At 62.2% G+C, this 27,890-nt stretch overlaps 9 protein-coding genes across 9 annotated transcripts; 4 read left to right on the top strand and 5 right to left on the bottom strand.

The window, feature by feature from the left end:
- Positions 1–1,213: 1,213 nt before the first annotated feature.
- Q8F55_003937 (uncharacterized protein) lies at positions 1,214–2,217 on the top strand (the record flags this gene model as incomplete). The annotated part of the gene is made up of 4 exons (XM_069352464.1): positions 1,214–1,255; positions 1,317–1,605; positions 1,779–2,113; positions 2,161–2,217. 4 exons carry the CDS (start codon positions 1,214–1,216, stop codon positions 2,215–2,217), a joined length of 723 nt encoding a protein of 240 aa, XP_069209882.1.
- Positions 2,218–2,581: 364 nt separating this feature from the next.
- GAR1 (H/ACA snoRNP pseudouridylase subunit) lies at positions 2,582–3,358 on the bottom strand (the record flags this gene model as incomplete). Its single annotated transcript, XM_069352465.1, has 3 exons — positions 2,582–3,066; positions 3,122–3,181; positions 3,271–3,358. 3 exons carry the CDS (start codon positions 3,356–3,358, stop codon positions 2,582–2,584), a joined length of 633 nt encoding a protein of 210 aa, XP_069209883.1.
- Positions 3,359–3,656: 298 nt separating this feature from the next.
- Positions 3,657–5,470, top strand: GWT1 (Glucosaminyl phosphatidylinositol (GlcN-PI) nositol acylation protein; the record flags this gene model as incomplete). Its single annotated transcript, XM_069352466.1, has 4 exons — positions 3,657–3,749; positions 3,786–4,622; positions 4,657–4,789; positions 4,827–5,470. The coding sequence occupies 4 exons, from the start codon at positions 3,657–3,659 to the stop codon at positions 5,468–5,470; spliced, it is 1,707 nt and encodes a 568-aa protein (XP_069209884.1).
- A 129-nt stretch (positions 5,471–5,599) lies between these two features.
- Q8F55_003940 (uncharacterized protein) lies at positions 5,600–10,804 on the bottom strand (the record flags this gene model as incomplete). Its single annotated transcript, XM_069352467.1, has 7 exons — positions 5,600–6,366; positions 6,404–7,963; positions 8,004–9,321; positions 9,357–10,192; positions 10,401–10,566; positions 10,611–10,702; positions 10,741–10,804. 7 exons carry the CDS (start codon positions 10,802–10,804, stop codon positions 5,600–5,602), a joined length of 4,803 nt encoding a protein of 1,600 aa, XP_069209885.1.
- Positions 10,805–11,070: 266 nt separating this feature from the next.
- On the bottom strand, positions 11,071–12,768 carry Q8F55_003941 (uncharacterized protein; the record flags this gene model as incomplete). The annotated part of the gene is made up of 7 exons (XM_069352468.1): positions 11,071–11,271; positions 11,306–11,570; positions 11,605–11,678; positions 11,712–11,864; positions 11,905–12,348; positions 12,385–12,433; positions 12,479–12,768. The coding sequence occupies 7 exons, from the start codon at positions 12,766–12,768 to the stop codon at positions 11,071–11,073; spliced, it is 1,476 nt and encodes a 491-aa protein (XP_069209886.1).
- Positions 12,769–13,023: 255 nt separating this feature from the next.
- ARP2 (Actin-related protein 2) lies at positions 13,024–14,444 on the bottom strand (the record flags this gene model as incomplete). The annotated part of the gene is made up of 6 exons (XM_069352469.1): positions 13,024–13,191; positions 13,231–13,509; positions 13,545–13,831; positions 13,884–14,237; positions 14,311–14,353; positions 14,400–14,444. 6 exons carry the CDS (start codon positions 14,442–14,444, stop codon positions 13,024–13,026), a joined length of 1,176 nt encoding a protein of 391 aa, XP_069209887.1.
- Positions 14,445–14,801: 357 nt separating this feature from the next.
- Positions 14,802–15,198, top strand: Q8F55_003943 (uncharacterized protein; the record flags this gene model as incomplete). The annotated part of the gene is made up of 3 exons (XM_069352470.1): positions 14,802–14,825; positions 14,858–15,137; positions 15,176–15,198. 3 exons carry the CDS (start codon positions 14,802–14,804, stop codon positions 15,196–15,198), a joined length of 327 nt encoding a protein of 108 aa, XP_069209888.1.
- A 140-nt stretch (positions 15,199–15,338) lies between these two features.
- DCK1 (Deoxycytidine kinase 1) lies at positions 15,339–22,152 on the bottom strand (the record flags this gene model as incomplete). Its single annotated transcript, XM_069352471.1, has 4 exons — positions 15,339–17,486; positions 17,534–21,274; positions 21,323–21,806; positions 21,869–22,152. The coding sequence occupies 4 exons, from the start codon at positions 22,150–22,152 to the stop codon at positions 15,339–15,341; spliced, it is 6,657 nt and encodes a 2,218-aa protein (XP_069209889.1).
- A 1,033-nt stretch (positions 22,153–23,185) lies between these two features.
- On the top strand, positions 23,186–26,496 carry Q8F55_003945 (uncharacterized protein; the record flags this gene model as incomplete). Its single annotated transcript, XM_069352472.1, has 12 exons — positions 23,186–23,205; positions 23,256–23,569; positions 23,700–23,720; positions 23,772–23,906; positions 24,141–24,465; positions 25,014–25,054; positions 25,156–25,328; positions 25,376–25,406; positions 25,562–25,750; positions 25,936–25,969; positions 26,034–26,142; positions 26,368–26,496. 12 exons carry the CDS (start codon positions 23,186–23,188, stop codon positions 26,494–26,496), a joined length of 1,521 nt encoding a protein of 506 aa, XP_069209890.1.
- Between the last annotated feature and the right edge of the window lie 1,394 nt (positions 26,497–27,890).

Raw genomic sequence — 27,890 nt, forward strand, 5'->3', positions numbered from 1 at the left:
GTCAGAACTAATGATTCATCGTTGGTTCCTAATGACGTTTGAATCGGAGTTCGGCACCAACCTCCTATGAGTGCTCTCCTCGAGTGTGGACGTGTTGACCCCTCCACGACGAGGGAGCAGCGCCTTATGTAGCCCAAGTGCCGCCCACAGCCAGATTCGATGCTCGTCTGGTTCAGTGGTGTGACCAGACGCGGCTCTCCCAGTCTGTGCGGTTCACCCGAGGACTTGGGATCGAGCCCCAGTCTGTCCGGTTGGCCCGAGGACTGGTGCATCGAGTCGAAGCCGGTCTGTACGGTCACCCGAGGACTTGCTTTTGTGTGCTCTGCGTTCGGGGTGTGTGTGTGTGTGTGTGTGTGTGTGTGTGTGTGTGTGTGTGTGTGTGTGTGTGTGTGCGGCGGTCGGGGCGCCACACCGGACGCCTGCTGCGTGTCACTGCGTCCGTGGATCGGCGCATCTCTCATGCCTGAACATAACTCACCTCCATCCTCATCCTCTCCTAACTCTCTGTTGGGCAACATAGCACCCACTTCCCACTACCGCCCGTCCATCGTCCATCGGCCGTCTCACACCTTCTCTCTCTCCGCACACCCTCCACCACCACACCCATCAAGCGCACTGCCGCACCTACGCCATAAGGGGCGACGAGCGTGAGGGCCCAGTGCGTGGTGGCTCGGGACACCTTGAAGCCGCCGACATCCTCGGAGACGGCCTCAGAGTTCAACGAAGACGAAAGAAAAGGGCCCTCACACCAGATCCCACGCCTACGCCATGCCGCCGGTGAGGACGACAGCGACAGCCGATGGCAACTCAGGCTCGGACTCTATACCCTACACAGGGAGGCGGCTTCTGGATGATGTCAAGGAAGGCACCGTACTTAGTGGTGCGCGTATGAAGCAACTGGGATACATCAAGGACCGCAAGATACGCCACCCAAGGGACCCCGGTGGCAAGTTCATTTTCAAGTGAGTGGTCGAGGGCTGGCTGTTCCCATGTCTGAGCTAACCGACGCAGATCTCCGCCCCAGGCTCGGTGCACTCAGTGTCGAGACCGTGGAAGAGACATCGACTGTTGGGTCAGACCGCTGAAGGTCGCCAAAGGGGGGAGGGGCTTCTTCGAGAGCAACGCCTGTCGTGGTTGCAACTATAGGTGCTCCATCGCGACGAGGCTCCTGAGGGGAAACCTCCTCCTATGCTTTCCGGATGATCGGTCGACAATGCTCGAGGTTGAGCGATATACCAAGGAGGTGATAGAGAGCGTGAGTGGCCGCTTAATGTGTTGATAACGGGCGCTGAAGCGCTGGCCAGCATACCTTTAAGGACGGTCAGGTCCATACCCGAAGCTATTACTCCCGTCCTGGGGACAAGAAGGACTCTCAGAAGGAGAACCAGCCGGAGGAAGAGAACAAGCAACAGGAAGAGAACGAGCGACAGGATGAGGAGGCCAATGACAAGGACGAAGACATGCAAGACCCTCAGCAGCCGGGCGGAACCGAGGATGAGATGGACCTCGACAACGACTCCCGCCTCATCACTGGCCTTGACGCAACTGCCAGCGACGAGTCTGACGACGAAGATGATTTCGGCAGCGTCACATCGGGCAGGTCCGGTATGGCTTTGGCCTTGGATGGCCCATTGGGCGACCACATCCGACGCATTGTGAGCCACTCCATGACATTTCCGGCAGCCAGTCTAATAGTGCATCTCCGTAGGAACAGGTTCTTGCTGATACAAACCCCTCTTTGTCTCAAGGCGATCTGCACGGCCCAACCTATCGAACAGATTTCAAGTCAAGGGTTGAGAAGATCATCGACTTGCAAAAGGCGAGCGAGATCAAGCGTAGGGGAGCACCCCCGGATCTGGAGCGTGTCATTCAGAGTCTGGCAGGGACACTCGTCCGCCGCAAATCTTGCCTGAACGAACTGTTCGATCTGTCCAACGAAACAATAAGTCAGTTGCGGACATGTCTGGAGCAAGATGTCAAAGTCTTTGCGGAGTCGGACCACACCCACACCCTCGAGGCCCTTCGAAAGACAGAAACCGCCAACCAGGATCTCCTTGAGCAACTTGCGGCGATGTCAGCCGACGTCGACTACTTTCGATCTCGATTGGAAGAGGTAGGTTGACGGCCACGCGCAAGTTCGGCGTTAACTAAAAATGAAAGGCGGAGAAAGCCAACGGTGCCCTGCAGGCTGAGAACAATCGGCTCAAGGAAAGCTGAAGTGCCGGTGAGACAGCCTGTCGCGACGGCCATAGTCAGGGGATGCATTGGGGTGGGTAAGCGCACAACGAGGAAGTCGCGAGGCAGTGTGGATCCGCCACAATGCCAGCGTCGACCCCGTGGGGAAGGTAGTGATTTTCGCTGAGACCTGCAACTCCTGGCTGCGTGCGAGTGGAGTACGGCGTACAGCGTCCTTGTTGCATCGTGTCGCCATGAACCGCGCTCCGTCCGTTCTTGGACGGAACGAGAGCCCAGTAGCCGGTGCCCTGCAAGCGAGCTCTCCCGTGACCTCCCCAGCCAGCAGCACCCCTCCCCCCTCTCCTGGGTATACCTGATACATGTTCTACTACAAGGCTCCACCACTCTAGTAGCCACCGCGGCCACGGCTGCTGAACCCACCGCGGCCACCACCGCCGCCGCCACCGCGCGAGAATCCACCGCCACGGCCACCGCCGCGCGAGAATCCGCCGCCGCGTCCACCACCGCCACGGCCGCCGCCGAAGCCGCCGCGTCCACGGGGGGCACCGCGGCCGCCCGAGGCACCGCCGCGTCCGCGCTTGACCTTGGGGCCGGCGGGAGCCTTGGGCTTGGGGAGGAATCGCTCTAATGGGAGGAGCTTGTCGCCGCCGATGTAGACCTTGTCGTCCTTCTTGAAGCTGGACGCGAGCATGCCCTGGTCCATCTTGACGGTGAAGTAGACCTCGTTGATGGGGCCGAGGATCTCGTCAATCTTGCCGATCTGCGTCTTGTTGTTGAGGTAGATGGGCGCGTTGAAGTAGGGGATCTTTGTGGGCTCGGTGAGCGAGCAGAGCATCTCCGACTCGACGGGGTGGATGAACGAGCCGATCTCTGGGGGGGGGGGGGGTGGGTTAGCTGGGTCAGGGGAGGTAGCGTAGCTACTCACCGAGGACAGTGTCGGGGGGGCCGTACGACTGGGTGAAGCCGCCGCGTCCGCCGCCACGGCCTGGGGGTTGTTAGCACCGTCGGTTGCGAGATGGTCCACCTCGGCCGGGGGTCGCAAGACCACAAGCCAACCCCACACCCGCCACTCACCACCGCCACGGCCGCCAAAGCCACCGCGTCCGCCGCCACGACCGCCGCGGTCGCCGCCGCCCCGTGAGAATCCGCCGCGTCCGCTCATGTTGTTGTCGGTGTTGTCGGGGTAGTCGAGGTGGTAGTGGGTGGTGCCGTCGCTCTCAACATTCGCTGTACTGGCGACTTTAGAAAATCGCGAAAGTGAAGTAGGGGCGGGGGCAGATTTATCAAATGTTGCCTCTCGACACGTACTTTACCACGTGGCCTCGACCACGGCAATTGCGGTGATGCCGCCGTGGCTGACATCACTCGGAGCGACTATACCCCGCATGACGCGGGTACCATCACATCACGGCTCGATCGCGCCCAACGTGTGTTGATTTCCTGCCATAAACCCCCCAGCAATGTCGAGCTACAAGGAGGCCAAGGAGGCCTTTGTGGCCGACAACCCCGGGTCGTCAGTCTTCCACGTCAGCGCTGTCAGCGCCGCGGCGTTCGTGAGTCCCCCACCCCCGGGCCACAGCTCACACCAGACCGCCTACGCGCTGTACGCGATCGCGGCGCGCCGATTCCGCTCCCCGGCCTGGGACTGGGCGATTATGGTCCTCCCCACGCTGCTAGCCGTTACGCTGTTCGCGGACCGCGCGTTCACGCTCAACGCGCTCCTCGCCGCCGCAGCTGCCTTCCTCTGGCTCGGCGCGCCGGCCCCCGCTCCCCCGCCAAAGCCGAAGGGGCAGTGGCTCGACGAGTCCGACTCGGACGAGGACGCCGAGCCGCTGTCCCCCGGCCCGCGCTCGCCCCTAGCTAGCGGGATCAAGCTCCCGAGCCAGCTCGTCGCCGAGAGCCTGGCGCAGGCACGCGAGGAGGCCGCCGCCGCGTCCCCGACCAGCCTGTTCCCGCCCGAAGAGCCGCGACGCCGCCGCAGCCCCAGCCCCACGTCCCCGATCCACATTGACATCGGCTCGATCCCCCCGTCTCCCCAGCAGCGCTCGGACCGCCCAGTGCCGAAACTCTCCGTGCCGCGGCCCCCCGTGGCCGCAGAGCGCACGGCCCGCGGAGATACCCTGCTCCCCTTCCTCTCGGTGTACCGCGCGCACATGATGCTCATGACGGTGCATGCGATTCTGGCCGTCGACTTTCCCGTGTTCCCGCGCGTGCTGGGCAAGTGCGAGAACTTTGGCACGAGCCTCATGGATATCGGCGTCGGCAGCTTTGTGTTTAGCCTCGGCATCGTGTCGAGCCGGACATTCTCGCCGCGGTCGGGAAGGCGGCGGTGGATCCCGGCACTGATCGGCTCGCTGCGCCGCGCGGCACCGGTGCTCGCCCTCGGCTTTGTCCGCCTGCTCATGGTCAAGGGGTCAGAGTATCCCGTGAGTGGTGGTGCGGATTCCCGCTGACAGGCAGGAACACCTCACTGAGTACGGCGTGCACTGGAACTTCTTCTTCACCCTCGGGCTGGTGCCCGCCCTCGCGACCGCGCTGCTCCCATTGCGGCGGTACCTGCGCTGGACGACGATCGGGCTGCTGCTGACAGCCGGTACGTTCTGACCCCCAGTGTTCCGCTAATGCCCCAGTCCAGCAGCTGGTCCTCAGCAACACGGGCCTGCAGGCCTTCCTCCTCTCCGCGGCACGGCCCGGCCTGCTGGGAGAGAACAAGGAAGGCATCGCCAGCATGCCCGGCTACGGCGCCATCTTCCTCCTGGGCCTATCGGCCGGTGACAAGGTGCTGCGCGTGTCGGTGCCCCCCAAGGCCGACGACGACGGCGCGCACCGCCTCGACTCGCGCCAGCTCGCCGAGCGCGCGACCAAGCGCAAGACGCAGCTCGCGTTCGAGCTCGTGTCGTACGCGACCATCTCGTGGGCCGCCCTCGCGCTGTCGTACGTCCTCGGCATTAAGGTCTCGCGCCGCTTCGCAAACCTCCCGTACGTCGTCTGGACCGTGGCCTACAACACGACGGCCCTCGCACTCTACCTCGCCATCGAGCTCTGGCTCTTCCCGCCCGCGAGCCCCGCGCCGCCCTGCCCGCCCCTCCTCGACGCCATCAACCGCAACGGCCTCGTCGTCTTCCTCATCGCCAACCTCCTCACGGGCCTCATCAACGTGTCGATGAAGACAATGTACGCGGGCACGTTCACCTCGATGACCATCCTCACGGCCTACAGCGCTGGCGTGAGCGCCTTTGCGTGGGCGATCCGGAGACATAGAATAAAGCTTTAGATGTGTATGAATGGCATGTGTGGTACTGGGCAACGTACATGCCACAGCGCAGACATTAAATGCATACTTGTACAATAGAGCCGGGGTACATGCTACAGAGCCAGAGAGACCAAGATACGGGCGAGCACGCTAGAACCGTAAGCCCTCGGGGTTGGCAAAGACGTTGCGAGAGCCGAGGGGACGCGACTGCGGGTGTGGTGATGCCTTGGGTGTGGCCCTTGGCTGAGGGTGTGGCGATGCCTTCTGCGCGGCTAAGCGGTCGTGGTACATCTTCTCAGCCGGTGTCAAGTAGGCTCCCGCTTTGGGCTTGTCGTTTGCCTTCTCTCCGGAGAGGGAGCGGCGGCCGAGCGTCTTGGCATTGAGTGCCCTCGTCGCGCTCAGCGGCTGCCGGGCGGTGGGTAAGGGCGACTGGCCCACCGAGAACGCCGGGGCGGCTTGCACGCGCACTTCGGTTGGGAGTTGGCGCTCCTCATCGTCCTCGCGCGTGCGCTTGCTACGCTGGGACGGCGTGCCCGGCTGCGACATCGGAGGGGACTTCTTGGACGCAGACGGGGGCTCAAACGCGTTGAACTCGCGCACGCGGGGGTTGGGCGTGAAGGTCACCTGGCGCGCGGGCGATGGTGCTGCCCGCGCAGGTGACTGGACGGCAATGCTGGGCTGGGCCGCAATGGGTGATGGCTTGGCCACCGCAGCAGGCGACGGGGCGGCCTCCTTGGGGGGAGAAAGCTGAGTCATAGTCGTCCTCATCGTCTCGATCTCCTTGACGAGCGACTTGTTCTGGCGGTCCAACTTGTCGGCGCGCTTCTGGAGCTTAGACATGTTCTTGCGGAGGTCCGCCTCCTTGTCGTCGGCATCCTCGACTTCCTGTACCTTGGAAGACAGAGACTCCATGGTGCCTGCTAGGTTAGCTTGGCTGCAGCGGCAGAAACGTACGCTTGAGGTCCTCGTCGAGCTCATCCACCGTCTGCTGCAGCGTGGCGACCTTCTTCTCGAGGCGCTCGATTTCAGCGGCTGAACGCTTGGCCGCGACACCCTGCTCCTCGGAAGCCGAGACCTGCTCTCGCAGGCCAGCAAGACGCTGTGTGAGATCCTTCTGCTGCTTCTCCATGAAGGCCAAGCGAGATGAAGACTGCTTGTTCTCCTGCTGAGCCGCGTCGTAAGATGCTTGAAGTTTGGCCACATCCTCTTCCTTTTCAGAAAGCAACGCCTGAGCCGCGTCCAGCTCGGAGCGAACAGCGGCATGCTCCTTCTCAAACTCCTCGAAGGACTCGGCGGTCTGGTCGAGCTCTTCCTGGAGCGCAGCGTGGTCGGCCTTCGCATTCTCGAGTTCCGCCGCGAGCTCCTCGACACGGGCAGAGGAAAACTCCTTGGCCGAGGCTGCTTCGGCGAGCTGGGCCTCAACGTTGGCAACGGCGTCCTGCAGCTTGACAACCTCGCTTCTTGAGGTTTCGAGATCCACTGCCTTCGTCTCCGCCGATTCGCGAGCTATGTCCCGCTCCTTCTGCGCCTGGGACAACTCCACGCGAAGCTCGTCAAGACTGGACGACCACGACGAGATGTCGTTCTGCGCAGCGAGGACGCGGGCGGCATAGTCGGCCGCCTGCGCTTCCGCTTCCTTGCGGGCCTCAGCGAGTTGGCGGTTGAGATCGGCAACAGCCGCTTCGTGCTCAGTGCTGGATGCAGACAGACGCTCGCCCCTGGCCTGAAGCTCGCTCTCCATCGCTGCAACTCGCTCCTCGAGCTCGGCACGGGTGCGGTCTTGAGAAGTCGCAAGGTCATCCACCTTCTTCTCGGCGAGAGTCGATCGGGCTTCAGCCTCTTCGAGAAGCTTGCGGGTGGCACCAAGTTCCTCTGCAGTCGCATCGGCAGCTGAGGCCTGTTCGAGGAGGTCAGAGCGCTCGTTCTCCAGGGCATGAACCTTGGCAAGGGCGTTCTTGAAAGCGCTGCTTGCGGTCGTGGCGCGGCGAGTCGCGACGGTGACGCGACGGTGCTGAGTCGCCAGAGCGAGGATGAAGTTGTCGACATCGTTGGACGTAGAAGCGGCCGCGGCGACGAGCTTCTGAATCTGGCCACTGGCAGACGCCAGCTTTGACTCCAGTTCCTGGTTGTTCTGCACGAGCTGACCGTGGCCGTTCTCAAGCTCCTTCGCGGTCTCAGCTGCGGCAACGATCAAGGCGTCGCGCTGCTGAACGGCTGCGGCAAGTTGCTCGGAGAGCCCCGTGCGCTCAGCCTTGATGTCGTCGCACGTAGCCTGAAGTGCACGCAGCTCCTGGCCAAGCTCCTCGACCCGAGCGGTCTTCTCTTCGATCAAGGCTGCCTGGGCGCCTTCGGCTCCTTGCTGAGCGGCCTGGGCAGTCTCCAGCTGAGCCTGGGCAGCCGCAAGGTCCTTCTGCAGGGTATCGTTCTCGTCGTTGAGATCCTTGAGGCTCTCTTCGGCGACCGATAAGTTCATGTCCTTCTTCTTGCTCTCAGCCTGCAGAGCCTTGATCGCCTCTGTGACGTTGTCAGCAGCTGTATTGTCGCCGCTACTTACGCTCGCGGCGCTTGATCTTGCCGTGCAGGGTCTGCAGGTACTCCTTTTGGTCCGCGGACTCCGAACCGGCAGGAGAGACGAGAAGCTCGCCAATGCGCTCCTCAGCAAGGCGTCGCTTTTCCTTCTCTGCCTCGATCGAGGACTGAAGTTTGGAAGCAGTCGCCTCTCCCTCCGCAGTCGCCTGCTTCAGCTTGTCCTCGAGCTCGGCGACACGGGATTCAGCGTCGCTGAGTTTCTGCTGAATGGCGTCGCGCTCAGAGCTGACCTGGAGGAGGTCTTGTTCGATCTGCTGGAGGCGAGCAGCGCGGTCGGTGTCCTTCTCCAGCGCCTCGGCGCGCTCTTGCAGCGACTGATGCTCGGAAACAAGGGCATCATGCTGAGCCACCAGCGAGTCGTGTTCGGCCGATCTCGTGGCCAGGTCCTCCTGAGCGGACCGCAGCGCCTCGTTGGCCGCATCACGGGCTTCGGTCGCCTCCTGGACGGCAAACCGCTGCTCGTGCTGCACAAACGACAGCTGTCCGTTGAGATCGTTCCGCTCCTGGCGAAGACGCTGGATCTTGTTCATCATCAGGTTCATTCGGTTGTCGTCAACCGGCTCTGCCGCCTTGAGGAGGTTGATGTCTGTCGCCTTGGCGCCGAACGAAGCCACAGTCGGGGTGTTTGCTCCCGACATACGGCTCGACAGCTCCTCCTCCAATGCGAGAAGGCGGGACTGAGTCGTCTTCTGGTCGGAGAGGGCACGGGCAAGGTCCTCTTGCACAATCCTCAGCTCGTCCGCCTTTTCGTCGATGCCAGTCTTGGCCAACTCGAGCTCTTCGCTCAAGGATCGCTCAAGCTCCACGAGCTCCGTCTCCTTCGCTGTGACCGCCTCCTGGGCCGCGGAAAGGCTCTCCCGCGCCGAGGCAAGTTCGGCGACAGCGCCCTCGGCCTCGCGAACCTTAGACCCGAGGTCCTCAACTTGCTGTTGCAGCTCCGTGACCTGCTGTTGAGCGTCGGCGTGTTCTTGTTGCAGGTTGGCGAGGCTCGCGGTCGATTCCTTGAGTCGGGCGAGGTCATCGGCCACGGCCTTGTGCTTCTCCTCAAGGGCGGTGATGGCAGCCTCCCTCTCCTGCAGCAGAGTCTTGGCAGCCTCTTCGCTCTGAACCGCAGTCGTGAGCTGCTCCTTCGTAGCAACCAGGGCCTCTTCTACAGCGGCAATCTTCTCGCGAGACGTCTCGGCACTGGCACCCAGCTCGGTGATCTTCGCTTCGAGGCCAGCCAAAGCCGCACGAGCGGTGCCCGCCTCAGTGGCCGAGGTCTCAGCAGACGCCGTGGCAGCCTGCTTGTCAGCATTCCCCAGACCCAATAACCCACCGCAAGATCAGCCCGAAGTTGCTCGGCGAGCTCGTGCTCCTTGTCCAAGCTTTCCTTGGACACTGCGAGCTCGGCAGCAGCCTGTGACAGAGCCTTCTCAGCCTCCTCAGCACCCTTGGAAGCCGCCTCCTGCTGCGCTGTCAGAGTCGCAAGCTGTTCCTCCAGGTCCTGGACGCGGGAGTCGGAGCCCGACGCAGGCGTAGCCGCCCGGAGCTCGCCGATCTCCTCCTTCGCGTCGTTGAGATCGAGCTGGAGGTTCTGCAACTCGCGCTCCTTCGCATCGGCGCGGCGGAGTGCTGCCTTGAGCTCGCGCTGGAGGTGGTGGGATGCCGGCTCGGCAGAGGTGCGCGCGGCAGCCAGCTGGCCTTCGAGGTCCTCGACCGTGGCCTTCAACTGGGCGATCTCGTCCGAGCCCTGGCCAGCCTGCAGGCACACGATCTCCTCCTCCTTCGCCTTGACGTCCGCCTCGAGTGCGGTGGCCCGCGCCAGCGCCTCGTTGAGCTGGCGCAGTGTCCGCTCGGCCTCCTTGGACGGCTTGGGCGCGCCGCCGCCGACCGCCTGGAGCTCGAACGTGAGGTCGTCGATGCGGTCGTTGAGCTCCTCCGTCTCCTTCTTGAGCCGCTTCTCGAGCGCCATCTTCTCGTTGACGGCCTTGTCGCGCTCCCTGCCGACTGCGGCGAGCTGGGACTTGACGCCGTCGAGCTGGGACGTCAACGCTTGGGTCGATCCGCGCGCAGCATCCAGCTGCGAGGTCAGGTCGGTGACCTGCCCCGAGCTCATGGACGACGAGCGCCTGCGGCCGCGGCCGTTCGGTGATGGCGTTGTCGAAGTGGACGCTGGTCTCGACGCCTGCCGTTAGCCCTGCTCACGCCCCGCGGCTCACCAATGCGCGCGCCTGTGCCAGCTCTGAATCCTTTCGGTGGAGCTCCTGCTCCAGCGCCTTGAGTCTTGCGGCGAGCTTGGCGTCCGCCGCGGAATGCGACCCGACCGACGACGAGGCACACTCAAGATCTGGTATCAGCCCTGCCCGGCACCCTCACGCACCATACTCGACCCGCTTAAGGTCCCGCTCCAGACCAGCCGACTTGTCCGTCTCGATGCGCAGCCGTGTCTCAAAGTTGGACACGTTGAGGCGGAGCTGCGCGAGCTCGTTGTTGGCCTCGCGGAGGGCGGCGTCGGCCTTGTTCGCCCTCTCCTCCTCTGCGTTTGCCTGGGGTGTCAGCTGCGACGCCGCTACATATCAGCACAACACACCCTGTCCCTCTCGTAGTCGGCGACCCGGGTCGACTCCTTGACCTGCGCCTCGTGCTTCTTGACATCGCTCTCGAGCACCGAGAGACGGGCGTCTGGAGGTCAACATCGCACTTGGGCCGCTTGGACCCACCCTGGGCGTTGGTCCGCTGCTTCAGCGCCCGGTTCTCCCGCTCGAGCGGGTCTTCGCCAAACATGCTGGGATGGCGAGACCGGGTGGGGTGCTGTGATGCGGAAGAGCGGCTGTTGTGTGGTGTATGGTGTTGTGGGCCGACTGAAATCAGGCGCGTGAGTGAGTTGTTTACGTTTGGATTAGGGTGTAGACACGGAAGTATTTTCCATCACCCAGCGGCGTTCAGACTGATGGACTTTGGCAACTGTTCATGCATTACAAGACTGGTACGTTCAACACGGTATCCGAAGCGTTTCGGGGGGTAACAACAGAATGGGGAGGTCGTAAGTATCAAATTCTCTCGGGCTCGGCGGCCCCGGCGGCAGCGGCCTCGTCGACCACGGCCTTGGCCTCCGCCACAGCGACGGCAGGCACCACCTCCTCGCGGGCCTGCTGCCTCTCGGCGGCCTTGAGGCGCTCGATCGTCGCGCGTGTCTTGGACCGTCTCGACTCCCACAGCTTCATCGCCTTTGGCATAAGGTGCTGGATCGCCTGGGGTCAGCGTGCGCACTACACCTCCACTCACCTCCTGGCGCGCCTGGCTCGTGGGGTGCGTGCGCAGCAGCTGCAGCCGGTTCTCGATGGACACGCTCTGGCCGGCGCGCTGCGCGTCCTCCTCGACGCACGCCATCAGGCCCCACAGGTCGAGCATCGCGCGCGGGTCGTACCCCGCGATCGCCATGAGCTCTAGGCCGACGGCATCGGCCTCTTCTTCCAGCTTGCGCGAGTAGGCGCGCTGCGCGACGACGTCGTTGAGCCAGTTGATGAACATACCCGCCGAGTCGGTAACGCTGGGGTCAGAACCACCCTTGCAGAGCCACGTACATGGGAAATGAAATGGTCAGCGCGAACGAGATGCCGCGGAGGACGTCGAACGCCACAGCGGCAACGTTGAGGAACTAGAGTCAGCCACGCCCAACCCACACACCCACGCCGAGGTTCTCCACTGCGTGGCGCTGCGCGACGTGTGCAATCTCGTGCGAGAGCACGGCCGCGAGCATCGTGTCGTCCTTTGGCAGCGTGTCAAGCAGGCCGGTGTAGATGAACAGGTCCTTTGAGGGGAGCGCGAAGGCGTTGAGTTGTGGCTGGGGCGTCAGCAAGCCCCTCCCATCGGGGCCCACGCACATGGTCAATAATGTAGATGTTCCAATCCGCCGACTCCATGTTCTTGAGCGGGTTCTGCGACTGTGGCCGGAAGGGCATGTACGCCGAGTGCGCGGTCGCGCTCGGCTCGAAGCGGCTCAAGCGGCCCGAGTAGTCGCCGAAGCGCTCCTCGCGCTCGCTCATGGACGCGGCAAAGTCCTCGCGCGGGGGCCAAGCGGCGCCCGAGACGACGTGCTTGTCCTGCTCCTCGAGCGCGGTGATGATGCGCGCCGTCACGCGCTCGACCTGCCGGCTGCGCGGGTCGTCGGGCGGGAGGAGGAGCGGGCCCTCGTGCATGAGCACCTCTTTGTGCTTGCGGTGCGACCACGCCAGCTCTTCCCGCTCGCCCATGAGCAGGAGGCGCCACCTGCCTGTCCGCGGGTCCTGGTTCAGCCCGAGGGCGAGGACGATGCAGAATGCGAATATCTGCGGCGTGAGCATCGCAACGAGCCCAGGACCCACCGGCACCTGGATGAGGATCCACGACGTGCGCTTGTACCGCCTCCACAGCCTGGGGGTCAGCCCACTTGCTCGACCTGCAGCCCGCCGAGCTCACTTGTACCGGAACACGAAAGGCAAGAGGAGGAGCGAGAAGCGCGTCACGCCCAGCAGCCCGCTCTTGATGGCCGGGATGGAGAGGAAGAAGACGTCGCGCCGCGGCTTGGACGTGTGCAGCGCGCGGACGAGCGGCGCGCGCTGGGAACAGCGCGAGGCGAGGGCGGCTATCGATGACGATGACGGCGTTATCAGTGGCGGCGGCGGCGGTGCCCGCGCCGACGCCGCGCGCCGCGGCGCGGCCGTCAACCGTACCGCGCTCAGCCATCGCACGCCGGACGCTGGACGCATGGTGAATGGGCGATGGATGGACGACGACGACGAGCCCAGCCCGTGTCAATGGCGTCACATGTTTGCGGCAACCTCGGCCGACTAGCCGGTCACGCGGCGAGGCGACAACCCCACGACTTGGCATCCAGTTCGTTCCGACAACGCTCCCACGACCGACGATCCGTCGACAACGAGCCACAACCCCCACGCCACCACTATCCTCAGCACATTCATGTCACTACACTACAACGGCAGCTGCTAGCCCTAGCCTCCGCCCTACTCTCCCCGCTGGAGCTTGTCGAGTGCCCGGACGCCCTGCTCGTCCCACTCCTCCTTGGTGACCCAGAAGGCCTCCTGCCCCTTCATAATGTCGGCGAGCACAGCACCGCCGAGGAAGACCATGTGTTTCCTGCGAGGGGGGTCCTCAATGCGGATCTTGAAGTGCTGCGCGTGTCAGGAATAATCAACAACCACTGCACCCACCTTCAACCTCGACGTGTCGTTGTTGAGCACGCGCGTCAGGTACAGCTGCTTCATCTCCTTCTCGAGGCGCGACGGGAAGCCGGGGTACATTGACGAACCGCCCGAGAGCACAATGTGCTTGTAGAGCTCGGAGCGCGTGTCGACGGCGGCCTGCTGGATCGTCTGGAACAGGAGCTCGGCGACACCAGGCTGCTCGACGTCGACGAGGTGTGGCTGGAACATGCACTCGGGGGCCTCGAAGCGCTCCGAGCCGACCTTGATCACGCGTCCGTCGGGGAGCTGTTGGGTCAGCGACGCTCCCGCTCCCCACTCACAGTGTAGTTCTCGACCAGCACCGTCGTCTCGTCCGAGAGCTTCTTGTCGAGGTCGAGGTCGTAGGACGTGAAGCAGAGCGCCTCCTTGATACCACGGACCGTCTCAAAGTCGGCGGTACGCTCGAACGCGTAGCCGCGCATAAGCAGAAGCTTGATGAGGTACCGCGTAACGTCGCGGCCGGCAACGTCGAGGCGGCGGGTGAGGTGGGGGAGCGCAAAGCCGTCGTACACGGGCACGATGTGGGTAACTCCGTCTCCCGAGTCGACAACAACACCAGTCTGGAGGCCTAGTCACGTCAGCCGTCTGCCCCGCATCCAACCCCGCCTCGCCCCACTTACCCTGCGCATACAGCGTAAGCACGGCCTGGATGGCGACATAGATGCCGCCGAACTGGTAGCGCTCGAACATGACCTCTGCCATCTTCTCGCGGTTGGCCTTGGGGTTCATGGGCGGCTCGGTGAGCAGGATCTTGCGGCCGCGCGTGTCGACCTTGAGCTTCTCGGCAAACGTATAGTCCCAGAGGTGCATCATGTCGGTCCAGTTCTTGATGATGCCGTGCTCCATGGGGTGCGACATCTGGAGGAACGAGCGGTTCTCGGCCGCCTCGTCGCCGATCATGAGGTCGCGGAGCTGCGACGAGCCGAGGCGCTCCTCTGCGCGGAGGATTGGCCGTCCGACGACCGAGGGGAACACTGGGGGGTCAGCAGGCGTCCCGCTCGAGGCCAGTCCGGCGCCAGCGCCGACGCCAGCCCTCGGCGCACTGACCATGCTCGGGAAAGTTGGAGCCGGCCCAGCCGCACTTGACGAACTGGGCGCGTCAGTACATGTCCTGATCGGCGCGCGGCCCAACTCACGCCGGTACCGTTATCGACGACGAGGGGGACGTTCGAGTCGGCCATGGTGGGGTGGAGGGGGTGGGTGCGATGGGACGAGGGGAGGGTCGGGGCGCGCCGTGTGCCGCTTGTCTTGTCGCTATCGTCTAGCGTCTGAGATGGGGTGGTGTGTAACGAGCGATGCTGCGTCGTCGCTGTCGTTGTCGTCGTTGCAATGTCACCAGCGTCTCGGTGCCAGCGCTGCGAACAGCAGCATGGACGTCACCGCCTCCCAGGGCCGCAGGGGCTGTGACGAATGCCACGGCGCGGGGTTAGCCACGTGGCCGGGGTTAGCGAGCCAGGCTCGATCAACCTCCACTTCGCGATGTTAGGTGGCAACGGAGTCGAAGTCGACCTTGCTAAGACGACCTTGCTCCACTCATCATGGTGTGCAAGAAGTGCGAAAAGGTATGCTCGGCCCACGACACCGCTGATAGCAGAAAACTTCGGGCGTCGCAACCCTCGACACGTTCAAAACCGCCGCCGGCTCGTCGTCCACCGGCGTGCGCAAGATCGGAGAGAACAAGCTCCTGACTGCCCGCGCGAGGGCCGCACCCTACGCCAAGCCGGGCCAGAGCAGGAGCAAGACCAACCCCTACGGCAACAAGTGCATCGACTGCAAGCAGCAGGTGCACCAGAACAACGCGACCCGCTGCCAGAAGTGCGCGTACAAGAAGGGGCTGTGCGCAATATGTGGCAACATTGTGCTTGATACGTCGAGTGAGTCCAGAGTCCCGCGGCAGCTCGCTGACAGACAGGGTACAAGCAGACGTCCAAGTAGCACCAACCACACGCAAGCAATGCCTTCATTGAATACCCAAAGATCGTCACCGTTCGTTCCTACTTTGTCACTATATGTTGTATGAAGGTATATCAAAGAGCCGGGGTATAAGTCGGACAACATCAGAGTCAACGCCACGCCTATCGCCGCAGAAGACTGCCGAACCGCTTCAATGTGTCGCGCTTGCTCGCCACACTCGCCCCATCCGTGTCCCTCGATGCTTTGCTGTCCACAGAGGCGACGCCGGCGCTGGCTCCAGAGCTGATGCTCTCACGCGTGCTCGTGCTTACGCGCACGGCGGCAGGGGCGGCGCTAGCTGCGCCGACGCTAGAGGTTGCCGAGCTTGGAACCTCGGGGCGTGTTCCCGATTCGCTCGGCCGGCCAATGCCGCTGGCAATGCTCCCAGACCGACTGAACTTGTCGGCCTTGGCAGTCGCCGGAGAGGCCTCGTCGTTGGCCGCCGTAGATGGCGCCACGGAAGGCGCTACCGACGCCACAGACCTGCGCGCCATGTGGCCGTTGCCGTTGGCTTTCACTGACAAGTTGCGCGAGATTGCCGAGCCAGACATGGATGCCCGCGGGCTCAGGAGGATGCCGCCGGCTTTCGGCGTATCACCCTGACTGCTGGTTGCGCCATGGCTGCTGGCCACACTCTGGCGAACCTCTGGGAGCGCCGAGTTTCGGGGGCCCACACGGAGTGTCGGAAGGATGTAGCTGCTTCGCGAGGTTCGCTTGGATTGAGGCTCGGTTGACAGCGCCGAGGGAGGGCGCGACGAGTCAGGCTTCGACTCATGCGTCGCGACGCTCGTCGACAGACGGGGAGGGCTGCTGCTCGCATCAGACAGGCGGGGAAGTCTGAGAATCTCGTCGGCGTAGGCCTTGTTGTACAGGGTTCGAAGCGCCTCGTGGAAAGCAATATCCTTGTTGACACGTTGATGCGCGGAGAGACCCTTCTGAATCGTGCGGACATAGTCGATAACGGCCTCACGAAGAGTAGCAACGTTCTTGGCTTCGGTCGGGTGGCGTTCAACATAGGCCGGGTCCAGGAAGTGCTTCTTGTAGAGAGGAACACCGCCGTTGACTCTCGAGTCAACGGCACCATTAAGGGCAGTGCCCAGCATCTTGACGTCCACGTTCTCGGCGTCAGTCAACTTGCTGAGGTCCCGCTCGGCCTTCCGCACAGCCAGGATGGCGGTATCGACGGGCGAGATGTGGTGGTGGTGAATGTGAACGACCTCCGCGCGGCTCTGCAGAGCAGGCAGCTCGCTTGAAGTCGTCAAGGTCGTCTTCTCAAGCCATTGCAGGATCGGCTCTCGCTCCTCCGGGTCGACAATGTACGGCCGCATGGTCTCAAACTGGTTGACTGCCGAAGTCTTGTAGTACGTCTGAACGGTAGGCTCCACGCCATTGCGGAAGACGGGCTTGGTGAGGTCGGGCACAGGTGTGACGCTCGTGACCCACACCACCGGCTCGGTTCCGTACCGCACAGTATCAGACGGAGGAATCTTGGACTTGTAGACCTGGGCGTCGGGATGCTTGACCTGCAGAGCCTCGCAGAAGTCGACATATCGCTGCCAAGGCGCGCCGCGAACAATAAACTCCTTGTCGAGGTTGATTGTCGTAAAGTTGCCATAGTATGCCACGCGGAAGTACTCGGGCTTGGGACGAGTCGACGAGCCCATGCTCTCCCACAGCCTGGCTTCATGGCTCAGAAGCTCGGAAATGCGCTCGATGTTGAACGTGACCTGGCGGTGCTGGGTCACGAGCTCCTGGCAAATCTCGGCAGAGTACTCGTACGCCTCGGCTTCCGCAAGGTACTCGAGGACGTGGTACAGCAGTGCCTCCTTGCGTTCAAACTGCGTTTGAGCGGGCAAGCGCAGACCGTGGTGGTTGAACTCGTCAACCAGTTCGCCTTCCATCCTCCACTCATGGAGGTCCGCGTGCAGCTTGAGAGCAAGGCCCGCGCCAAGCCAGTCGCCAGCCTCCGCATTGATCGTCACGAGGTGGTGGACGAAGCGAATGTAGAGATCGTCGCGGCCCACCTTGGAGAAGAATTCCATCAGACGGACCGTGGCAGCCACGCGCTCTTCCTTCCATTGGGCGGTCTCGGGAAGGTCCCGCACCGCCATGAGCAGGTCGATGAAGAGCTCGACCTGATCCAGGAACGGCCCGACGTGATCACGGAAGTTGGAATCGATCTCAGGGGTGGCTTCGAAGACGTTTCGAAGCCGAGTAACGAAGTAGGCCCGAGTGCCTGACTCGCTCGCCGAGATGGATTTCTGAGTGAACTGGGCGAGGTCAACAGCTGTGCCTTTTCTCGGAGGTCACTACTTACAAGTAACTCGAGTTTCTGGAAAATCTCCGTCTGGATGGCATGGAACTTGCCGTCGAGGACGTACTCGGCGTAGATCATCGAGAACAGGATCTCAACGGCAACCTCGCACAGTCGGTCGTGGGATGTGAGACACAGGGTGAGGATGCGCTCGGCGAGGCCGGTGAAACGCGTTTGGTATCCTCCGTAGCGTGGCGAACCCTTGGGACCCAGCGACTGCCAGCCCATAGTGTTCCACAACCTCTGCAAGAGGACGGCGCCGTCGTCCCGCAGGTCTCCAGCAATGATCCAGCCTGCACGGCGGCGCTGCAGACCCTGGTCCTCAAGAGACAGCTCCTCGCTGCCACACATATCGCAGAGTAGCCCGATCAAACGAGTCCACAGGTCGACATCGAACCGCTCCATGTCCTCGATGGGAGGAACATACTCCTCGCGTGTAAGGTGTTCCAAGACAGGGTCAACCCATCGGACGACGGCTGTGAAGGCAAGTCCGGAGAGGGTGAGCCACTGACGAGGGAAAGCGTCGAAGTTGATGACAGAGTCAAAGACAGTGAATGAGCGCTTGAGGATGGAGGTAACCTGCTCGACGTCACTCATGTCCAGTAGCTCGTCCAACCAGCGGACGACGTTGATCCGGGGCGAGGCGATGACCAGAGTGAAGATGACGACAGACGTTTCGGCCAGGGCACACTTGAAGATGCCAGCGGGCGGTAAGCCTTCCTCCTGGTCCAGCAGTGATGGTGGAGGGAGATCCGAAACTAAGGCGAATGGATGAGAATTGGGGAATACGTCGGGAGTAGACTTCCACACGGTCGGAGACGATCGGTGTCGTTCGAGTAGAGCGAGTGTGGCATCAGAATTGAGCTCGAGGTACGAGTCGAACAGGAGCGGCAGGATGGAGAGACAGTACTCGATGTTGTCCTCTTCCTGCGATAAGAGCTGAGGGTCGGACTTTATGATCGGCGAGTCTAAGAGTTCTTGCAGCTTGTTGACAGTCCATGCCATGATCGAGATCGCAAGGCGGTTGCACTCGAGCCAACGGATCTGACGGCTGTCCTTGGTTGCCTGCGTCTCATTGCGGGCAGAGTAGAGGTCCTCCTCGTAGCGACCAACGTGCGGCTTGATCCAGCGGATGATGGCCGGGATGAGCTCTGCACGGGTTTCGGAGAAGTCGAGAAGCGTCTTGACGATCTGCAGAATGAGGAGCAGCTTGTAGATCGCAAGGTTGCCCTGCGCGGTCGTAAGAGTGTCGGTGAAGACGATGACCATCTCTGCGATTTCTCCTGGCGGGAACACCTGGGCAAGGTCGGGCAGGATGTCAGCGTAATGCTGCACAGCCAAGGTTTGCGAGCCGATCAATGCCCTGTCGCTCGAGATCATGATGTTGTTGATCTCCTCGAGAATCTCGCGAGTCTGGCGCTTAAAGTCGGCCTCGATCTGCGCTGACGATGGGCCGAGCGACGATCCACGCGAGCGGTCGAGCTCACGAGACCGGATCACAAAGCGGAAGACGTTGTGCCAGACCTTGAGGAGCGAGCGGTACTCCTGTGTGGCGGGGCGTCCCATCACTGCCTTCATGGCACGCAGCAGATGAGGTGCCGATGACGCGAAACCAAAGTGCTTGGACGTGTACGAGGCCAGGGTCGGGCTGAACGAGGGGAACCGGCGATCAAACGCCATGGACAGGACTTTGATGAGACCCTTGAACACCAGGTCGTCGACCTCTTCGCGTCGGTCACCGAGATGGCCAACAAGAATGGCAAAGAGAGCGTCGAGGACCGGCTGGAGGAACTTGGCGATTTCATCCTCGCCAACGAAGCCGAACATCTGCAATGTTTGGCACAGGGCTTCGGCGTCGGAGCTCTGCCACGAGAACAAGGCACGAAGCGTGTCGTCCTGGGTGTGCAAAGTCGAGCAGAGGAAGGTTCTGATGGAGATGCGGTCCCGGAGTGCTGACATGGCGCGTGATGACTCTGCAGAGAGGCGCGGTTCGCCGGTGGAGGGCACCTTGAAGTAGAGGTTCGGTGTCGGCTGCTGGCTCGACTTCTCCATGTGGTAGAGAATCAACTCGTGCTTGCCGTCCTTGATCGAAGCGTTATGGGAGAACAGGGGCAGATAGGCGAACCCGAAGGGCTTCTCGCCGCCCTCCCCATTGGCACTGTCGCGCTCCCGTGTTCGGTGTCGGAACGAGAGGAACAAGTGGCAGTCGCCCGAGCCTTGGGGAAGGGCAATCTTAATGAGCTCTCCAAAGGTCGGTCGGTCGTTGTGGTAGTAGACGATAGAGTTGTACTGCGCGGTCGGGGGTTCGCCCGAGCCGCCAGCATACAGCGAATCCGCCACCAGACTGCCATCCGCGCGTCGGACCTCGAGTGATACCTGGGTGCTCGATGCGATAGGAGCGACCGTCTTCCTCACGCGTAAGGTGCCAGCGGCTGGGAACAGTGTTGAGAAGGACGCGGCCCAAAGCTTGATGTACAGGTCGTTGCGAACAATGCCGGGAGGCACGACATCCGGGAAGCCGAGCCTGGCGGTTTGAGGGGTCTCCAGGAGCAGCGAAGGGTGCTCCCTGATGACAGTCTCAAGCGGCCCGTGGAACAGGCGCAGACCGAAAGCCATGGCTTCGGCCCGAGGCGACCTGTCGTAGGCGCGCTCGTTGTGGAGGATGATATCGGCGTGCAATGTTGCGAATGTGCCTTCGTCGCGAGCCACGTAGATCGGCATGGCATGGTCGTCGTTGGCACCGTCACCGGTGAGACGGGACATCTGGGGAAGCTCGAAGACAGCGCATCCGAGGGGACGGCGCAAAGTCCCGCGAGAGCTCGTGGTAGTGCTTTGGCTGACAATCGTGTCGATCGTCTGGGTGCGCTGGGGTTCGTATCCAGTAAGGGACGCGGAGGAGTCCTCGGGCCTGTTGTCAGAAATAGACATGGAGCTCCTCCATTTGCCTCCAGGCTCGCTGTTGTTGAACATTGTGCTGGTTCGTTTGCCGCTGGTAGACCAACGTCCTCCCTCAGGCGACCCGGCAGTGCTCGACTCGGCGGCCATCTTCATGCTTCCGTTCCGGACGATTCGACAGACGAGATAGGTGCCGCTGGCGACATCGTCGGCCCGGAGATCGGCAAACAGTGTCCTCAACTTGCCCAGCCGGTGCTCGGCGTCACGCGCAGGGCTTCCGTTGTGGTTGAGGATAAGGCAGAACTCTTCCGTCAAGAATTTGCCCTGGCCCTTGGAGTAGAGCGAGAAGAAGAGCTCTGCGGTCTCTCCGGGAGAACAGGGGCTGGCGACAAACGCGCGGAAGTCGAGTAACAGGTGATAGCCGCTGGGAGATGTATCAGCCTCACGCGCGGCTTCCAGGGCAGTCGTGACGGGCGCCTTGATCGCCAGTGGTCGTGGGATCGTCGACTTGCCGAACAGCGCGTCGAGTGGGACCAAGTCGATGTATGCCAGTTGAACCTGGTAGACATAAGCCAGCACGCCGCCCATCCAACCCGAACTCGTGAGGGCGCGATCCTTGTCGACGCCGACAACGCTGCCATCTTCGAGACTGCGCACAATGACCTCAAGGCCCTGGGCGACGTTGCACTTGACCAAGCGCGAGACGCATTCTCGGCGGATGCGAACCAGCTCGTCCCCGCTCAACATTTGCGAGAGCAGTTGTCGGCGGCCGAGAAACAATGCATCGATATGCTGGACCACGTTGTTGAGCAAGCGGTACTCGCGCATCGCCAGGTATGTCGGGAGCCGCTGTTGTGTTGTCAGGATGGCTCAAACACCCACACTAAGGCTACTTACGGCATACCACTCTCGAATCGCACATGCGATCTCATCCACTAGGGGCCACTGTTGTCCAGCTACCGTTGAGTCGCCAGCGGTCAATGTAGGAAGAGGTGGTTGCTCCTTCTCTCTTGGCTTGGCGAGGATGAGAGACGCTGGTCTGCGATTCCGTTTGAGGAGGCTAGCCGAGCCGTTGGACCGTCCGGCGGCGTCGCTCCCCTCGCTCGAGACACCGTTTGTCCGTCCTTCGATTTCGTCCTCGTCCTCTTCGCGAACCGCGGCCATTTCTCGCCGGAGGTCATGTGCACGGTCCTCTGCCAGCTCGCGCGCACGCTCGTGGGCCGCGGTCAACACGTCACTTTCAGTCACCGCGTTTGGTCGGACGTGGACGGCCGCCGCGGGAAAGATACCGATGAGCACCGAGGGCTCTGCTTTTGGAAAGACTGTTGGCGCATCGGGCGACGGCATGAGCATTGGCAAGGACACGCCCTGGACAATGTAACTGTGCAAGGGAACGACTAGTTTAGTGGACGACTAGCACCACGCGGTGTTACATGGACTCACCCTCGATACCACACCGAGCTGTCACCCGCGTCGTCGAGCGCGCGGTACTCTTCAAATGCAAAGAACTCGTCGCCGACATCGAGCGTGACCTCGTGTGGGTTGCCGCGTGTTGTCGAAAACGAGTCATCTGCACGCGATCCGGCCCATGAGAAGCGGTTCTTGGTTGAGCGGATGGTAGTCGTGGGAGATGCTGGTAGGGACTGAGCTGGATGGAAGGGGTGGACTACCAAGCCCGAGTAGATGTGTGGAAGGGGCTCCCATGAGCCGCTTCGTCTGGGAGGCATTAGTTGTGCACGGGAGCGTGAGACGCGTCGAGATAGCAGTATGCGTGAAAGGGAGAGTGTGATGAGCTGTCCGCGGGGGTGGGTAGTGATGGGAGTGTCTGCTCACCGTGAAGGACCCGAACTTGCGCTCGGGCCTGCCATTGCAGTAAGGCAACGCTAGGGGTGGAGGTCGAGTAGTCGCGTGTCGTTCGTGATGTAGTCGTTTGATTAAAAGAGTTATCGAGGCGTCGTGCGGGGTGTGGATAGTGTCATGAAACGGAAAGAGTCGAGCGAGCCCAAGAGATGAAGTGTAGGTTGAAAGTGATCGTGGTGGGCCTGGTTGGTTGTACGTTGTATGCACCTGGGCCGTCGTGGTGCGCGTGGTGTGGTGGTGTGGTGGTGGGTGAGTCCGACTAAGTGCACTGTTGATACAGCAGGGGGAGCCTGTTTTACCACTTCCTGGCACCAGTGACCGCCCGCCCGCCCGCCCGCCCGTGCCGCCGCCGCCGCCGCCGCCTGCGCCAGACTCTCTCGACCCGGCCGCCCGCCCTTCAAGCCAAGGGACGGATGGGCAGCGGGAAGAGCACCGGCGGAGGGAGAAGGCAAGGCGAGCGAGCGAGCGACACAACCAGCCCAGCCCAGCCCAGCCCGCCCAGCCAAAACTCAGCCCGCCTGCCGCCGCCTTCCCTCCCCTCCACCCTGGCTGCTGGGCTGGCCTTTTGCAGCCCGCCTGCCTGTCTGCCCTCCCGCCCAATGCAATGGTTCATCCCGTGCCTAGGCCGCATCCTGACTTCGCTGACTTTTGACTCTCAATACCAAAACCTAATGCCCCGGGTTTCAATTACAATCCAAAATAGCGACCATTAACCTCGACATTACAACGATCGCGGGCGTTTCCAAATAGATGCAGCCCAAGACTGGCTGTATCCAAAATACATCACAACCGACTCGTCATGGACCATTCATTACCTCAGGTTTCAACTTTTTGGGATCCACAATCAGACCTCGGCAACCTTCCTTCCCCCGACACACCTTCTCTCTCTCTCACTGCAAGATGACAGGCAAGCATATAGAGTGAGCACCCAGCGCAGGGTTCTCAGCGCAGCAGCTAACCCCTCACTCAGAGTGTGCTCGCTCCAAGACACCCTCTCACACACCCGCTACTTTCTCAACCTGAGGACAAAATCAACCCCGGCCATCTATCGGCGACTGCTCCTCTTCCGAATCAACAAGCCGTCGGCATCACCTCAAGTCCCCCAGGAAAGCAGCAACGGCTCCAGCCATCATGAGCAAGCCGAATCATCAAGCAGCCCTAGTCCTATCAGCGATGCTTCCTTGACCGAATTCTACTGCATGGAGGAGACGTGTCCCCACCTCGGAGCTCCCCTCAGTCATGCAGAGCTCGAGATTGACGATATCGAGAACACTAGGACGATTGGTAGGTCCGCTGTCGGGAGAAGGTCCTACAATGACTGACGGCCGCCCCAGTGTGCCCTTGGCATCACTATGACTTTGGTGAGCTCTCCAGCGTCACCATGCGCCAGCCTGACTGACACCTTCCTTTCAAGACCTGCGGGGGGGAACAAGTGGTACGTCTCCTGCCTGTCTTCCCTCGGTAGGCCGTCACTAAATTTTTGCAGCTACAGGCTTGAGTACATGCACATACAACGTCAGGGTGGAAGGGACGGGCAGCGACGCGACTGTGTGGGTCGAGACTCCGTCTATCGAAGGCGATCACGCATGGGAGGTCGTCGAGTTCCGAGGAGTTAGTGAAGGTAAGCTGCGTTTGCGTCGTCTTTCTGAGTGCCCTCCCGCTTCCAAAACATGCTCCAGCACATCCTCGATAGCATTCCCGAGCCGCCGCAGGTCGTCGTGGGCGTGTGAGCTGCGAGAGCAGGGGAGCGCGGCTCTGCAGTGAGGGCCGCACAGGCTCGAACGCGTTCGCTACCTGCGACTCCGACCTGCGTGTCGTGAAGAATGTCGATTTGGGAAGCTGACACCCATCTCAGAATTTGCGGACCCGCCACCCCTTTCTCTCCAGTCGCTCGAGCTCCACGACGGCCAGCCCACTTCTGCACCATCACAGACGCAAGCCGAGCTGCCAGGGGAGCTCCCAAAGACTCTGCTCGAATTTGCCCACCTTATCCTCGCGACGTCGGATCCGATCCTCAAGTGCGCACTCACACGAGAGGCAGTCACTCGCATGCGCGCTGGCAAGCTTAGGTCCATTCGTCCAAGCTTGGCGGAGGTGAAGCGTGTCCGTGGCGACGTCGGCTTGCTCGACGAGCCTCCCCGAGAGCAAGTAGCAGTTCCGCCTGGCCGTACTGGAAAGCGGTGAGTGAAGCCTGGAGACCGCGAAGGGGTCAGGAATTGTGAGCAGTGGAGCTCGAGGGATGCCTGAGCTGAGGGGCACGGGGTTCACCGCGGCGACGAGCCGGATAACTCTCCCGCTCTCGTAGCGGCAAGGTGATCACGCGCGCCTTGGAGAGGCGCACGTACACCTTTGTTTGGTGACGCAGATGCGTGGGTTGCAATGAGGTACAGCCGTGGCTCCTCTCTCGCAGCTGGGAGAACCGCAGACTGCAAGTCGCCACCAAATGTGCGCTAGCTCGCAAACGCCCAGGCGGCAGAGAGTTCGGCTGTCAGCTTGATTATTGTGCTGGCTTGGCGACCTGCGAGTTTGGACGCGTTTCAGCGCGACCACTGCCGATACCGCTGAGCGACCATCTCTGGACTCCGCTTGCCGCGGTTATCAACGAGAGCTTCTAGTGTGGGGCTCAAGAACCGCCGGGGTACTCCACTTAGCGCGGATGTCGGCGACCAGATGGCGGTCAATTTCTCGGAGCAGTATTCGGCGGGGCTAGAGCTGACGACGACTCCAGCGGAAAGGGTGGATCCGAGAAGTCGAGGATTTTGATGCTGCGTAAGTGAAGTGTGGGATGGGTAGAAGGATGGCAGCTGACTGTCGACCCTCGTCGCCATACCAACTCACTCAAACACCGGTCACGCGCTCAATGTCAACAGACGCGCTTGCCAACATCGAGCAATATGCCATTGACCTAGCCTGGGATATTATTGCGAGGTTTGCCGAGTTTGAGGTCGAAGGCGAACGGCTCCCGGTGGACTTCTTCCTCGATTGGGCCAAGGTTGCCGAAGACGAGGCGAAGCACTATTCGCTGCTCAGCAAGCGACTAGTGGTAAGCCTTGCGCCGGGAAATGGCAGAATGCCTGCTGACACTCGCAGGAAATGGGCTCTTATTTTGGTGCTCACACAGGTGAGTGGAAACAGGACGTGCTCGCAACAGAGTTGTCGGTGCGAGGCGAAAAAAGGCCTCGAAAAACGCTGGCTGATGGAAACCCCTTGTATCGACCAACCGACCTGCTACGGCTCTGCCCACTGTCGATGGCCACTACAACTACGCATACTCAGTTCACGCTGGACTGTGGGAGTCGGCGAGCGACACTGCAGACTCTCTGCTATCACGAATTGCCATCATCCACCTTGTGGCGGAAGCTCGAGGAGTGGACATGAACCCACTCACAATGGCCAAGCTACGCGCCGCAGATGATGCCGAATCGACCCGCATCCTGGAGATTATCCACGCTGACGAAATCACTCGTAAGTTGATGAGCCCATGTGACTCGTTCCGAGGCCAGCGTTCAAACACCGAGAACAAAAGACTGGGAGGCCAAGTGGCGGTGTTGTGTCCGCGGGCCACAGCGGGCATTGGCGTGGGACGAGAGCGGACCTTGGCGTCGGGCATGCGCAGGCGCAGCGAGGAACGGGGTGCTGACTGCGCGCAGACGTGACGACCGGACACCGGTGGTTCTCATGGATGTGGGTGTCTGTCGAGTGGCGGACGGGCATTGGCTTGGCGTGGCACTGACAAACGGACCTATAGTTGCAATAAGCGAGGATTGGATCCTGTCCAACAGTTTCGTCTGGAAGTGTCCAACAACTTCCACGGGGATCTCAAAGGTCCCTTTAATGTGGAAGACAGAGCAAAGGCGGTAGGTGGATGGCTTGGTGGCTTGGATTTGTCTCTGTTTTGCTTGATATCCTGGTGGTGGTGGTGGCCAGTGCCTGCGGGCGGTGTGACGCGGCAGTGCCTCGGCGGCTTGGGCACCGGGCCCCCTGTGTCCTACAGAGGGCATCTAGTAGAGGGCGTCTAGCATCGGGCGTCGCGTTATCCACTCTCGGTTACAGGCCATTGCTAACCTGGACCGCCACCTCAGGGCCTCACGCCCGACTTTTATACGGACCTGCGTGGGCACCACCAACGACGAGAGGACCGACAAGCAGCGTATGCGCACGGCGGAGGCAAGAGCGGCGGTGACGAGCACCTGCACCCCCGGCTCACATGAGTGGTTGTACGCTGTTTACGAATGTCATGTCGCATGCTATCTCGGGCATTTCCTCGCCCCAGTGTCCCCGGCGCCCGCCCCGCCCTCTGGTCCGCCCGCTTGTGACGATTGCCGTGCGCTGCGTGCGCTGCGTGCGCAGCGCACATGCCACATGCGGGCGCCGCTTTGACCGGGTGGGAGGGATGGGATTGTGATTAAGCCTGAACTGGGCAACGGGGGCGGGCGTGCAACACATGCTGCAGAAGGATGCAAATTGTGCCTGGGGACCGCCGAGCCAAGCCAGCGCGAGTGGAATGATGGGAATGGGCGGCCGGAGTAACCAACGACTTGTACGGTGGAACAGAGGCGTCGGGCGGGAGTCCGAGTCCGCTGCACCTCGGTGTCCTACCGCGCCGCTCAGCGCACGTGACGGGGTGGGGTGGAAGGGGCGGGGTGGGGGCCGAGTGGGTGCGGGCGGCCGGGTGCGGGCCGAGCGACGACCCACTCGGCGGGGGCTTGCCTGCCTGCCTGGTCGCCACGCCTGATCGCTGGATCACCCAGTGCGAGGGGTTAATGAAAGGCGCAGGCGGCGGCGGCGCCCGCCCTGTGGTGGCTGCGGAGTGGAGTCGGCGCTGGGTGGCACGCCTGGATGGCCGCCACGGCCTCGGCGCCACGCGTGCCGATGGCGTAGGGGGTCAAGGGCGCGCGCCGGCGCGCTGTCACCCGCCGCCGTACTGGGCGCCACATTCCTCGGACGCTGCGCTTGATCGGCATGTATGTGCCGTAGGCGGCGTACGTGCATAGTCGAGGCGAGCTCGTGCTCAGCTCGTGCTCGGCGCCTAAAACGAATGCATATGCACCCCACCAACCAAGCGGCGCGCGCCGCTCCAACTGCATGCATGGCCGCACGCCTACCGCCCCACCGCCTAGCCTAGGCGTGCGACAAGCATGGCCGAGGGCAAGGCGGCAACCCTAACCAGGCAGAAAACTGGGGTCCCAGGCACCTTCTCCCAGGGGCAGCACTCGACGACTATTAGTTGCCGCCTGCGGGGTGGGCTGGCCGGCGCGCGGGCGTGCGTTGCTCGTGCCGCCGCAGCAGCCGCCGTTGCCGCCGCCGCATGCCGCCGCTGTGACCTGTCCGTCGGGCTCGCGGTGGGCAGTGGGCAGTGGGCAGGGCAGCGCGGTGGGCTAGGCGGACACGCAGCCAGCAATCTGGTAATCGCCGCACGCACCGACGACGACGAGGCTAGAAACCTCCGAGATGACGTGAAAGACGATCTGCGATCGCCCGGATGAAATGCGCGCGCGGCGTCTACTTATGCGGCGTATAAGAAACAAAGCTGTCGGTCCGGGCGCTCGGGTCGGTCGGGTGCCCGGGTCGCACGGGAACGTGCATGGAAGGTGGTGCGGGTGTT

This window comes from Vanrija albida (assembly GCF_041260175.1).
Source record: "Vanrija albida strain AlHP1 chromosome Unknown contig_3, whole genome shotgun sequence".
In the NCBI taxonomy this organism is placed as follows: domain Eukaryota; kingdom Fungi; phylum Basidiomycota; class Tremellomycetes; order Trichosporonales; family Trichosporonaceae; genus Vanrija; species Vanrija albida.